Source organism: Pempheris klunzingeri, chromosome 13 (genome assembly GCF_042242105.1).
Source record: "Pempheris klunzingeri isolate RE-2024b chromosome 13, fPemKlu1.hap1, whole genome shotgun sequence".
Classification (NCBI taxonomy): Eukaryota; Metazoa; Chordata; class Actinopteri; order Acropomatiformes; family Pempheridae; genus Pempheris; species Pempheris klunzingeri.
In genome coordinates this window covers 14,184,663-14,198,731 of record NC_092024.1, presented here as the reverse complement: position 1 = coordinate 14,198,731, position 14,069 = coordinate 14,184,663, and the positions used below count along the sequence as shown (strand labels likewise).

Below are 14,069 nucleotides of genomic sequence, written 5' to 3'. Positions count from 1 at the left end.
GTGAACACTGTCTCTCAGAAAACATGAGAAAAATGCGTTTTTTATTTCACCATTCTCTCAAAGAACTACACAGTGTGCATGCTGCTTTGGTGCAAGATGTTGTACACAATCAAGTACAGAACACAAAGGCAATATTAGACAGTTAAAGCGGCCCTTTTACAAAGATATCAGCAATCATGTATCATCCACCAGACAAGCTGAGACAAATGCACATTACAAAAAAAGTCTTGAAACAGAAAAAAATAAAGCCAAGAGAGATTTCATACCTTAACACTCAAAGGATGGCATGAGAACAAAACAACAAATCCATTGTATGTACATTGTGATGTCTTTGGACAAAACCAAAGCAGTTTGAAGCCCTGCAGTCCAACATCAGGGAAAACAACAGTTTCTGTAACAGCTGGCGTTACACGGCATCTGACGTGATATGTTATAGTTCTATCTTTGGTGATGAACGTTTGAACTTTAAATGCAGCCATTACCAAAATCTGTTGTGTTTTGGCAGAATAGCAAACATTTGACCTGTGAAGATTTCACCACAAAAGTAACATCTGTGCCTCTGTCAAAGTCTATGTCATAATATTATTACTGGTTTATAAATATTGAGGAGTAAATGATTAAACCATTTACAAAAACCCACCAAAAGTTCACATTAGATGTTAAATGATTATACTTACAGCAAACAGGTAATATACACACACATACAGCAGCTAGAAAGGAGCATCTATTACTTCCTGTGCCTCGAGGCCGTGCAGGTTAGTGTGTTCAGACTTGGTCTCACAATGACACAACTCCCCCCTTGTGGAGAACATGGAGCCTGATAAATATTGTGCTCCACAATCACAGACAGGAGGCACGAGGTTTGAAAATACATTGTAGATTTTAAAAAGCCCACTTTAATCAAGCCATAAGTTTTGCTTGACGCTGTAGCATAATCTTGCATTAGTGGGAAATACAAAATCTAATGTTAAGTGAAAAATCTGATTTGTTTTTAACCGTACATGTGCATAATACCATACCATAAGGTGCTTTCTTTGGACACTGTATAATGTCCGGAACAAAAACATTCAAATCTGCAGCAGATTTGGTTTTAGACAATGACTGTCTTTTCTATTAAAAGAAATTATAGCACATAATTATTTTATATCTAAAAACATGTTTACGTCTTTTATTATGTCTGCAATGGGCTAAAGTCATGTAATGAGAACATGTAATATTAATAATGTAATAATATTGTAATATTCATAACCATTATAATTATCAAAAGAGGATTGTTAAAGTAAGAACTGAAATTTTTTAAAGTGGACAGCTGTAACCTCACATTTGATTAAAACTTCAGACAGCATCCACAAGTTGGATCAAATTCCTACGACTGTTCACAGGAAAGTTAAACCATCTTCACAGTTGTAACCTCAGACTACAGCAATATTGACGTATTTTTGAATATTGACTTTGTATTTGTAACCGTTAAGATGGTGAAATGCTGTATTCACACTATAAGGAGGTGAAGGGAATTGGTCTACAGCTTAAAGTGAATGAATGAAATCTTTAAGTCATATTCATCTCACTGATGTAACTTTTCCAAAAAGAAACAGTAGAAACTCATTAATGTTTGCAAACTTTGTGGACAGTCTTTTAGTGATCAATAACCGTCACCGAGCATGTCTAATAGTGGAGACCAGAAGGGATTCTTTGATTGTAAATTTTAGGAAAATCTAAATCTGTAACTGTCACTGTTTTTTACAGTAACTCTTGTAACTGTCAAGTTTCCTAAATTATTGAAAACAAAAAAAATTGTACAAAACCAAGGAGCTTTAAAAACAGACCATATTTACAGCTTTTATCTTAAAATATATATTATTTAAATATATTCTCATTTTGGACACCAGTGAACAGATCCTAGACCTGCATGAAGTTGCCTATTCCATCTGTACTCGATAAAGAGTTGCTGATGACTACTTATGCTCTCTGCTGCTCACATGCTGGTTGGCTGCGTCTGCGTCTGCAGAGGCTGCAGCTGGACAGACGGTGGCTCAGAGTCCTGAATGCTACACTCTTCTCCTTCGCGCATGTACAGCAAAAACAGAGTCACGGTGGCAAATGTGGTCGCATTCACTGGAAAAGCACGGAGCAAAGTGGACGTGAGGCCGCGTGAGAACACCCTCCACCCCTCCTTCTTTAAGCTCTGTCTGACACAGTCCATAATGCCGCTGTACTGGTTGACGCCGCCGACCCCGTCCGCCTGAAGACGCGACTTGATCACATCCACGGGATAGGTGGAGAGCCAGGAAGCGATGCCAGACATTCCACCAGCAAACAACAGCTTGGGGATCATGTAAGGGTCTTCTGGTTCACAGCCCAGGGAACGTGTCAACATGTCATAAGTGAGAAAGTACACACCGAAACCGGGCGTCTCACGCAGCAGGGTGGTCACCATGCCGCGATTGATGCCTCGGATTCCCTCCTTATTGTAGATTCTCACCAGACAGTCCAGGGAGTTTTTGTACATCTTCCTCTTAGACTTCTTCTCTCCAGTCCCTTGCAGCTGCATGCGTGTCTTGGCCAGCTCCATGGGGCAGCAAATGACACACTGGATGGCTCCAGCAGAGGCTCCAGCCAAGAACTGGTTGAGAGGCGTGTCCTGGCCAAGCTTGCGCATGGCGTTGCCCTGGACGCCAAAAACTATGGCATTGATGAAGGTCAGGCCCATCATCGGAGAGCCGATGCCTTTGTACAGACCGAGCATCTACAGACACAAAAACAGATTACTTGGATCGCTGAGGGAACACCATGCATCATGAGCCCAGCAGGTATGAAAGGTTAAGTTTGTGATCATTTGTTCCAACAGATTACTTAATTCAAATCAAGCTCATAGTGTTCTTGGTTGTGGTTAATGTAGTACAGGGATTGGAAATTAACAGTTCGTCGTGTTAATGAGAGACGAGCAGTGACAGCCTGTGTTAATGACAGACTAGCAGTTGTGTTCTGATGCAGATATGTCCTTAAAAAAAAAAAAATCATTCTCTGAAATGAATAGCATTCATTCCAATTGTCCTCGCACTCTCGGTAGTCATCATTTCAATGCTACATTTGAGGTTTGTTATTGTGCTTGTGACAGGCAAAAGAGACATTTTTATTCTGTGAATTCATGCACACAAATCTGAGGGAACTAGTGAGTAATCAAAGTTCACATATCGGTGATGATGCAGAGTTTGATTATCTAGAGAAAAGATCATTAAATACATTTTGTCAGCTCCAAGATACCCCTAAAAATCAGAAAATCAAATTGTACAGTAACAACTGCATTGGTTATTATCAGCAGTTGTGTTCTCGTCTTTCCAGTTCACGGTTTCACAGGAACCAGGGAGGAATACCTGAGACAATGTCATATATTAAAATTTAGCCTTGAGGCTGTCACAGAGGTATTGCTGGAACACTGATAAAAAAAATAAAAAAAAATATGTACAGTCATATTCTGCTCTAGCTTCCTGATCCCTTTTATCCCTAACAATAATAATGCACCAACACGTTTTAATGTTTCTGTGTCTTGTGTTTATTGCAATTTATGTCCCTGTATAGCACTTTGAATGGCCTTGTATCTGAATGGTGCCGTTTAAATAAAATTGCCTTGCCTTAATCCTAAATCATGGCTGCTAAATAAGTAAATTGAGAACATCAAACTTTCAAATTAAACTGAGAAACCCCTTAACATTTTATTATTGTGCTGGGAGGAACACAATCCAATAGCTCCATGTGAAACAGCCACGAGAGATTCACTGAGACTAAGCAGACCCCGCTTAGCTCAAATGGCACCATGTCCAAGGCTTTATATAGCCCGTGCAAGGATAAGGTCCTCTCTGACCCTAGTGAGCAGACACAGCACCTCCCCCGTTCACCTCCCAACACCCCATGTTAGGAAGATGTTGGCTGATGCCTGTGTTTAGAGATGGGATTGTAACTGGACACTTTAATTAGTGCACTGACCATCCTCCACGTTGGCATAGTAAGCAGCACATGGTGACACCTACACAAACTACTGGACGGCCATGACAGACGGAGAGTAAAACATTGAGGCATTAACAGAAGCTTACCGACTCCTGGCGTATGATTGACTTGAAGCAGTGAAATGTCCCACGGTAGAGAGGTTTGTCCACATTTTGAACTTGAAGCCTCACCTGCGGATGACAGCACTCATGTTAGAGTCATGTGACAGAGTTACGAGGCCAAAGAGGGCCACAACAAGAAAAACCACATACTGTTATACAGGTTCAAAGGGAAACAAGCAGGCAACATTGCTTTGAAATTGATCTTTTTGAGGGTAAAAACAGATGCTAAGGGAGGGTGCAACATGAGGGAGAAAAAAAAGAATTAACCGAGAATGAAGTTGTACAAAAAACAAAATGTCTTCTGTGCGTTTAACTGTATATTTCTATAACTCAAGACAAGACTGGGTGAGAGGAAAAAACCTTGACCATACTTACTAGGTCACATTTCCATCGAGAGGTTGTTTATTTCTCCCTCTCATCTACAACACAGTGACACTGCTGCTGTTAAAGACAGCCTCCCCGGGCACAAGCTCAGGAAGAAATGACATTAAAAGCAAAGTACAAAAGAGCCACAACCAAACCATTCACCATCTCTGTGTGTAAGCAAGCAGAGGCTGTGATTTAAGTTTTTCTGTGTGTGTTCGCTTTGTGCAACTTGATTTTACCGTATTTCATGAAATGGAAGAGATGGAAGTTACTTGAGAGAAGGATTTGTATTTTTTTTCTTCTGTGTATTAATGCAGTTTTGCACCTCTGTACTATGTGAAATGGTATATCTTAGTATTACAGTCAAACATACAGTAATAGATGCCATGCAGTTGCCATACCAATGCTTTTCCCCTTCAGGCACATTTATATTGAAATTCTAAGAAAAATCGCTCGTGCTTCAAATTATATTGTGATATAAATCTTGGGCCATACCGCCCAACCCTAATTTGAATTCAAGCTCTTGACAGAGTTGTCTGATTTACTACATTTTAACAGCAAAGCACTGGATCATGTCATTGTCTAACATGAATAAGGAGTTACGAAGATGGAACAAAAACCCACCTTCACAGTGTCAAATGGATGTCCGACCAAAACACCAGCAGCGCCTGAAAAACAAGTGATGGGATTTAATATTATATTAGAAAATATAGAAAAATGTATTAATTACTAATCCGTCATCATCTCTTGCAAGCCTAAAGCTATATGTAGCCTAATTAATTATCAATCACTGTGACGCACTGCAAATAGGGTTTGATTGTGGGACAGGAAATGGCTTACAATCAAGTGGCTGATCTCGCAACAGCAAACAGCCCGTCTCCCTGAGACTGAGCAAAGTCATCAGCTGGTCACTGCACTGTACCCCGTGACGAAAGCTTCACAGGTCGTCCTTGACTTATGCAGACGAGCCAAAAATCCAATATACAACAGTAACGTCTGACCATGTGATATTGGGACCTATTACCTAAGAGGTGCTCCATCATCAGAGGTATCTAACCTTCAAATGTAGCACACGCACAGTATGTCAGTATTGACATGACGGATTTTGATTTTTGAAATTATACATTTCAAATTTGAGGTAAAATTTCAGTTTCATAATCTTGCATGACCTTGTCCATGACCTGACAATACATTCACAGTGTGTACCTCTGCTGGCTTTAACTGATTAACCACAGACGCTGGGGATGTCAGTGGTCTGAGAGTTCATGGCAAAACTCAAAACTGCAGTCATGATACTGATTTCAGTGAATACAAAGCTACTAAATCTGCTGAATATCAACAGTGAGATCAAAGAAATCTGAGTATCTTAATTATTATTGCATGATGTCCAGTGTATCACAGTGTGAATGTAATAGTCCGGAGTTCATGGTTACAAATTATACCCACCCCTCCTTACTTGCTTGTTTTGGAGAAGGATTTGGCATGAAGAACAGAATAGTCAGTAGTAGTGATGGAGTGAATCCAGAGTAGTTTCAGACTATATTCATGCACCGGGTGTCTACAAATGAATTACTGCAATTATCAGTTTGATGCCAGAAAGAGTCCCAAAACTGAGTGTTTGCCACGTAAGATGAAGATCTGCATAATTATACAGACAATTCAACCTCAGTGCCACTATTTACAGTAAAGACAGCAAAACTCTTAGGCTTTCTGGACAAAAACTTTTATCACACCAGGGCCTGTGCTCTTAAGAGCCACTATCTGAGGACCTTGGTGTGTTAAAATGTGTGAAGCCTTGTCCCTGGAAAAGACAAAACAGCTGACAAGATTCCCAAGGGTTTATGGCTGAGGCTTGGCTGGGAACATTGGCTGTGGAGTTAAGTTACCTCCATTCAACCAGGAAGGGCTGACCCGAGTTAACTTTGGAATGCTTTTTAACTTTCCTAACACATCACCTAATAACAAAGGCTGTTTAACATTTAACATGGTGGAGGAGAGCGTCTCATAAGAAAGAAAAGTTGATGCCGTATCCTGAAACTCTAAAATCAGTCATTTTTCCCCCCATTTTAGGCTGCAACTTCAAGCCCCTCATAGATGACAGCACAGACCATGAACGTGGTGTTTACCTGTGTGAGAGCTACAGGTGACCAATGTAGCTTCACAAAGCTACATCCGGCGCTTCATCTAATCTGCCTTTCTTGTTTGTTTATATCTTTTCTCATACGTGGCAGCTGGGGACAGACTTTACAAGCTGGGCTGTCCTTGTGTTGCTTGCGGTTTGAGGAGGGAAAAAAATGGAAAAGGTGGCTAACGCTAAAGCTAGTCGTTAGCTTGGACTCGTTAACCTGGCTAGCTAGTGCTAGCTAACATCAGTGCTAGCTTACATCGGCGCTAGCTAACTACTTACCTCCTATGCAGCCCGCAGCGAAGTCCAATGCCATCCCCTCACAAATCTGAAGTGTGTCAAGCTAGCTCGGTGGCTGACAAATGTAAACTCACAAGCCCTCTGTGGGTACTTTGCTATAAACCCAGTCCCGGAAACTGTCTGAACTTGGTAATTGTAGTAACCCCGGCTCGGTGTTCAGCCAGGCTGGTAGCTCTTTTCTTTAATATCCTCTTTACAGGCGTTGCTGATGCTGAGCAAACGGAGGATAAAGACTTCCTCCGGCTATTGATAACCTCAGGGACTCGGAGACCGGAGCTGTGGCAGGTTTATTTTGCTGATGTGTCCTCACTCTCACTACTAGCGCTGCTCTTTCTGCCAAACCTTTTCTATTTCTGTACAGCGGGAGCAGGCGGGGTTCAGAGTAAAGGAGAAGACGCGTGTTTGCCCTCTTTTTTTTTTTTTGAGAGAGCCCAATCGGATTACTTGGAGGCAGACAACTCCCCTAGCGGGTACTGTCCGCCCCTCACACCCATTGGCTGCTGCCGGAAAGAGCTGCAGAGGAGAGTTTGAAACAGTGGCTGCAGGTCCTCCCCACCGTCAAAATCAACAGTGTTATCATCAGTAAGTATGAGGATACTTTACCAGGGCGATCAGGAAGCCATGTGCCAGGTTCAGGACACACAGCATCATGCACATGTGCAGTAAAATAAAAGCCCTGCACCTCCCCACCTCTCTCTAAACTAAATCTAAAGTTTCCCCCAGTGTTGATCACCTCCAAGATGGCTTCACTGCTGCAGGCTGGTTCAGGGACAATCAATAAATAACTGTTTAAAGGTCCCACATTATGCAAAATGCACTTTTTAATGTCTACAAAATATAATTGGAGCCCCAGTGTGCCTACACTTCCTCTGCTTTGCACAGCTTTGCTCCTTGTCTGCTTTCTCTTAACTTTGACACCGTCTTTTTAGCTCATCAGGACAGCTGGCCTGGTGACACAGAGGGGGAGGATGCATGAGGCACAATGACTCTCACCCTCCCCACGATGTGCCGGTGATACACAGCAGCACCCTCAGCAGCAGACTGATACCACCATAGCTCACCACAGGACGCCACAGGAAGTCCTTTCTTCCTCTTCAAACTCTACAACTCACCACCTTCGGGCAGAGAGATGAACGGCGGAGGCTGTTGAGGTGTCTCCAGCCTACATTTAAGCTCTGTTTGTTGACATCTTCCTCTTTCTCTCTGGATTACTGCCTCTTAGTTCACAGCTCTCCCCTTTATAGGACACAATGTGTGATAAAGGGGACTTTAAGTGAAATATCATGCATATAATCAATGAATGTTTGAATTTAACCATATACATTTATGTGAACATACATCTCTGTGATCCTTTACAGTAACCTGTTAGATTGACGACATTGTTAATTTGAATCTGCACACAACCATTTCTTTTTCATGTCCATTCTTTGAATTACTGGAGGCTCATTCCCATCATACCAAACAACCAAAGCAAAGAGGTAAAAACCTGTCCAGACAAAACTAAAATGCACTGTTATGCTCACCTGTAGGTTTTTCAGATGGAGCACATGACTGATTGTCACATATTTTAATACCTTGATTTTCTGTTCCTCAGGCTTTACTGGTGTTCCCAGCTGATGTGGTGAAGATGCCTTTTCCACAAAGGAGCTCAGGCTCTGGCTCAGACACATGGGCCCTTACTTACTAGTAATAAGGTACTCCTAATTCCTTTTGTCAGAGAACACCTGCTCTAAATGTCATGCTTTAGAAGCAGCTTGTTCGTCATGTTTTCACAATTTTCCATTTCCCCTCTGAGTGTTTTAAACTGTGATGAACTTGATGTGATTAGTCACTATCTTGAGAACTCCCTGATTCAGGCAGCAGATAAAAACATTTAGCTCAGTGTTATTTTTTAAACAGCTCTATTCAAAAATTTGGTTTATCTTTACTATTAGTAAAGTTTTATCCGTTTATTTTTCAACATCTCACACACACCCACACCCCATTATAATTTAAGGATCAATCATATATTATCTTAAATTACGGGTATATTACGATTACATTTTGATTAAAGACTTTGCCTTTAAGGAACATAATTGAATCACTTCTTCGACAATATTCCTTTTTCACAACAGACATTTTGACTTGTCATCGTAGCAAAAGCACTACTGTTGTACTGTGTTACTGATAACAATAATGATCATAAAATGTTCATCTTGCAATGTCGCTGTGGGATATTATGGCAAAAATCTATACTGTTCTGTTGTATGAACATATGAATATTAAAAGAATATGCATATACATGCATATTGAAATTTCCCCATTGTGGGATAAATAAAGGAATATCTTATCTTATCTTACAATGTGGAACCTACATTAAGTAAAATAAATATTGATGTAGAACTTATTTTTCACAGTCATCAAGTAGTTTAATTTGAGTCTAAGCATAAGATGAATGAAACATCTTCATTTACACCATGTTTACAGAAAATGTTATCTTGAGTCAAGTCCCTTTGCTGATAAATACATTTGCTTTAGTTCCCTTGAGTAAGATACTGATTTATTGTTATGCTGAAACTCTGAGTTTAACGTTGAATATATCTCCCATTATCATACTACACTTTATTCTTAGCAGTTTATACCCTTACTTACACCCTAACCCATACTTACACACTTGTTCAGGCCATTTGTCCAAGTAAAATAAGACTTCTTAACCAAGATTTTTCAAAGTTGAAGTGTCGTTGTGTTGTTGTTGTTGGTCGCTAAGCAGATTTTGAAACAATATCCATTTGAACCCTGCTTTAATCGTCATCCATCCTGTGATGTTACAGCAGCGCTGCAAGCACAAACACTTCATGAAAATAATTGTTTACAGGTGGTGCAGCGTGAAGCTAACATGTAGCATGACAATTAGCATGAAGGCGTGGCCACTGCCATGCTTAGTTCGACACAGAGAAGCATATCATTGCTCTCCTAATTTACATTTAAATATTTCTCCAGTCCTGGTGCAAACTGTATGATAAAATGCCCGCTTTCCCATTGCAAATTACAATAATCTTTGATGGAAAAAGCTGGATTAATTATTTGTTGTACTGAGATTAGTGACATGGTGAACCTTGACATCTCAGTTGCTCAAGCAGGCTAGGCTTGAAAATTTAAAGGCCTGGGTGTCATGAACTGCTTGACTGTCTCGTCTGTGATTTGTTTGCGCCGCTCCTGATGCTGGGCAATCATTGGCTGCAGTGTCTCAATCAAAATCTTCTTCAGTTCTCCCGTTAGGAGAGCTCCACTTGAGTAGTCCTGCAGAGAGGAGATTGAATGAGTGGGAGGTGAGAGCAGACGGGAAGTCGAAAAGGGTGTACGAGGGTTACAAGAGGATGGAGTTCAAGAGAAAATATAAGCAGAATGAAGAAGTCAAAGTCATGGTGAGAGTGTGATTAGCAAGCTATCATTTGTTGTCTCTGGTATCCACGCCCTCACCTGTCTGATCTTCTCCAACTGTTCATCATCCTCCAGGAAGAAGGTCAAGTACATGAAGGCGACGTCTACGTCTGGGTTTCCACCATACTTCCTGTGCTCTTCCACTGTGTCTTTTCCTCCCGAAAATGCATGTTTGTTGATCTGTGAGTAATGATTACATAGGTCACATCAGTCAGCCTATAATATATAGGTAATATAAATCTAACTCGTGACTAGATAGTAATAACTAGTAATATCAGCACCTTGTTTTTGATCTGCTTGGGTGCGTCAGTGAGGAAGATGGAGGAGTTGGCGTCACTGGCGCTCATCTTGGTCTGAGCCCCCTGCAGGGCTGGGAAGAAGGTGGAGTGTAGCAGGGCTGGTTTGGGATAGCCGATCCTTGGAGCTACATCGCGGGTCATCCTGAAGTAGGGGTCCTGGATGAGCGAGAGGATAGATACCAACCCACGTCACTGTAAAATACGATGCTAGTATGTAGTATCGTTATCTATTACTGTAATGAAGGTCCCGACCTGGTCTATGGCGCAGGGAATGAGACACTGTATGTCCTTTCTGCTTCCGAAGATCTGTGGGAAAGAGTTACTGAAGGACGGGGCTGCCTGGATGGCTGGGAAGCTGATCTTTCCTGTATGGATAAAAAAACAATAATAACACCATAAAGAAGTATCCACACAATCTAACTTCAGAATTGAGGAAAACCTCAATAAAACCACAAAACAGGATTACACTGAAATATTTTACGTGTTGAAAATTTTCATGAAAACATCTGTACTTTTTTTTGGCTGGAAAACATCATGTTGGGCTCTATCAAATAATGAGCATTTGGCCGTTTAATAATTCTACAAAGTGAATTAAGAGAAAGAATCGATGAGCTACAAAATAATGTCATTTGCAGCACATTGCACTCTAATATGTGAAGTCTGGAGCAAAGGACTGAATGGAAACTGCTTTCCCAGCATTTAATACTCAGTTTCATGTCTCTGTCTCTAGTAGACAGCGAGTAGAACTCAATGATTGAATTGTTTGTCTTATTTTGCCATTAGAGGTTTTTCAGTTGTCTTACCAATGCAATCACTGTCTGTAAAGCCAAAGATGCCTTTGACCTGGTTGAATGTCACATGCTTCTGGATCTTTACCACGTTCCTGTAGAATTCAGGGGATGCCCTGCAGAAAATACATTGAAATTAACGCATTAAAAAAACAAAGCAATTCAGACTAAAATAAGAAATTCCATGTTGGTCCGGGAACAAATAAGGTGAGAATGTTAAATATAGCGGGGCATCCTGGGAAGCCTCAGCAGTTAGGAATATAAAGATAGTTTTTGCTTATATTTTACCCCATGTAGTCGAGGTCAGAGAAGATGAAGGTTTTGCTGGCGTCAAAGCCACAGGCAATGATGTCCTTGGCATTCTCCACAGCGAAGCGGTTGCACTCCTCTAGTGTTAGATCCTTCCACAGGTACTTCTCATCATCAGTCAACTGGATCACCAACGGGATGTCAAAGACATCCTGCAACCATCTGCAACAAAGAAGTAAGTTTCAGTCATAACAAGAAGAATCAACAAAAAATGTGAAAGTAGTGTCAGCTGCATGGGTGAGGGCCTTTAGTTGGACACCTCTTTGGTAATGATACATTATAGAGGAAGAACTCACTTAGTGAAGATGAAGGGGATGAGGTGGCCAACGTGCATGGCCTCTGAGGACGGACCTCTGCCAGTGTAAAGGTAGAAGGACTTGTGCTTCTCATATGAATCCAGCACCTGATGCATATCTCTGCCAGAAACAGAGGTAAGAAGAAAGAGATTTATTCATGAACATGAACTCACCACCATCTGTCTCACTTACATCTGAATGATGATGACTAGGTCAAAGGTTCTGAGTGGGTCTTTTTATTCTGACACTTCCCTTGAGATTCCAAATTACTGACAGTCATTTGTGAAACATCTGTACGCTAGAAGTCAGATATGAGGAACTAGAAAACATAAAATACTGACCTATGTGAGAAGAAGATTCCTCTTCGAAGAAAGCGGTGAGGTTTCTGTCCTGTGACTTTTTCCACTCTGTCCACCAGCTCCTTGTCAATTTTACTGCTGCCAAACCTCACTAAGGAAAGACATGACACAATAAGTTATTCAGCTGTTGTGTAGTTTAAATGACATGCATTACGTATGAATTACTCCCATGGCTAGAAATATATCACTGACATTTGCAATTTAACAAAATCAAAAACTAAAACAATTTATGTTTGCTATAGAACTTCAGCTCTTTAAGTGAAGGCCACACTTGAAACTCTTACCTATGAGTTTGTCATAATCTACTCCCTTGGCGTTGGTGGTAGAAACGTTCCATGGGTCAACTGTGTCTTCATCATCAGCACCATCTGCTGCTGGCCCGTTGTCAAGAACAACAGAGTTTTCTGAGGGCGGACAGCCTGCTTTGTAATCCTGACCCGTCATTTGTTTGTAGTCCACCTTCAACTTTAGCAGCAACTTAATAGCAGCATCAATTTCTGCCTGGGAAACCCAAACACTGCTGTCAGATAACACAGATAAAAGCAGCCAAATTCAGTGGCACAGTGAAGGTTAAATTCACCCATATTACAGTATATAGCTATGCAGATAGTTTTGGTTACATCTAATCTATCTGTGCCGATGATTTCTGCACTTCCCCCATGAAAACTGCAGACAGTGTGTTCTGTCAATTATTCAGACAGCTATTTTTAAATGTCACTTTTCATGTCTGTAAACTAGGGGTGAGCTGTATGTATATCACAGTTTATGTAATCTTATATTACAATATTGATATATATAATAAATGAGTAGATCACACTGATGCAAAAAACCTTCAAACATCTCATCTGACCATAAAACTGATTTGTAACATTGCTCACAATGGTCTAATACACCAAGAGATATCAAAGGGACAGCTACCATGGCATAAACAGTATGATAAAATCTGTGATGGTACTCAGAGTTACACTGTCTCATGGTTTCTATAGCCATATTGCTCTCATCTACTGAGCCCTACAGACGAAATTGCATGTATCATTGTATTGGGGTAGTGGCAGAAATCTCAAATCCTGGGCAAGTAAAACCAAAGCTTCATATAAGGCCAGATACCACTGGAAGTAAAGTATTTAATAGTAGAGTCAAGACACATGGTAGTTTACAAGCACTTACTTTCTCAGCTTTAGCTGTTTTCAAGGCCCTGACTGTGTCTCCTTGTGTTGTCAGTTTCTCGTAGAGATCCATTGGACTGTTGGATCCTTTCCCGTCTCCCTGACAGTCTGTCATCTTCTTCACACTGACCAGGTAATGAAGCAGTTAAACTGATTAGAGACCAAATATATAAAGTACATCAAGTTACATGTTCAACAGAATCTAGTATGAGGTTTTCTTTGCTCTAGCTTTACTGTATGTCCATCCACAGCAGTTGAGAAAACTCCCATATGTGAACACACCACAGCTAACATGAGCTAGCTAATCGTCTGCAGTACCTCTAGATTTACCTCCCGCTGCTGTGCTTCATTAGTAATAAAAACACTAAAAATATTAAATAATTAAGTATCTGGTATAATCTATGATTATATGCGGTGTCTAGCCAGCATACCGTTCAGTATTCTTCTCTCACAGCTGACAGCTCACTCATTCAACTTGCATCAGCCTGTGTGAGGTAGTGTTTGAATCAAATTCTTCCCTGGCAAACAGGCTTGA

General features: G+C 40.8%; 2 protein-coding genes across 3 annotated transcripts; both read right to left on the bottom strand.

Moving 5' to 3' along the window:
* Positions 1-22: 22 nt before the first annotated feature.
* On the bottom strand, positions 23-7,277 carry slc25a29l (solute carrier family 25 member 29-like). 2 transcript variants are annotated; one of them, XM_070842640.1, is made up of 4 exons: positions 6,880-7,277; positions 4,482-5,140; positions 4,092-4,175; positions 23-2,746 (listed from the first exon to the last, which is right to left on the bottom strand). In XM_070842640.1, the coding sequence occupies exon 4, from the start codon at positions 2,744-2,746 to the stop codon at positions 1,976-1,978; it is 771 nt and encodes a 256-aa protein (XP_070698741.1). In that variant the 5' UTR covers positions 4,092-4,175; positions 4,482-5,140; positions 6,880-7,277; the 3' UTR covers positions 23-1,975. The 2 variants fall into 2 exon arrangements, with proteins under 2 accessions (XP_070698741.1, XP_070698740.1); XM_070842639.1 differs by having other exon boundaries at positions 5,097-5,140.
* A 2,383-nt stretch (positions 7,278-9,660) lies between these two features.
* On the bottom strand, positions 9,661-14,028 carry wars1 (tryptophanyl-tRNA synthetase 1). The gene is made up of 11 exons (XM_070842223.1): positions 13,966-14,028; positions 13,536-13,659; positions 12,653-12,869; positions 12,351-12,459; positions 12,010-12,129; positions 11,693-11,875; positions 11,420-11,520; positions 10,869-10,981; positions 10,599-10,772; positions 10,357-10,497; positions 9,661-10,176 (listed from the first exon to the last, which is right to left on the bottom strand). Exons 2-11 carry the CDS (start codon positions 13,647-13,649, stop codon positions 10,018-10,020), a joined length of 1,431 nt encoding a protein of 476 aa, XP_070698324.1. The 5' UTR covers positions 13,650-13,659; positions 13,966-14,028; the 3' UTR covers positions 9,661-10,017.
* Positions 14,029-14,069: the final 41 nt, after the last annotated feature.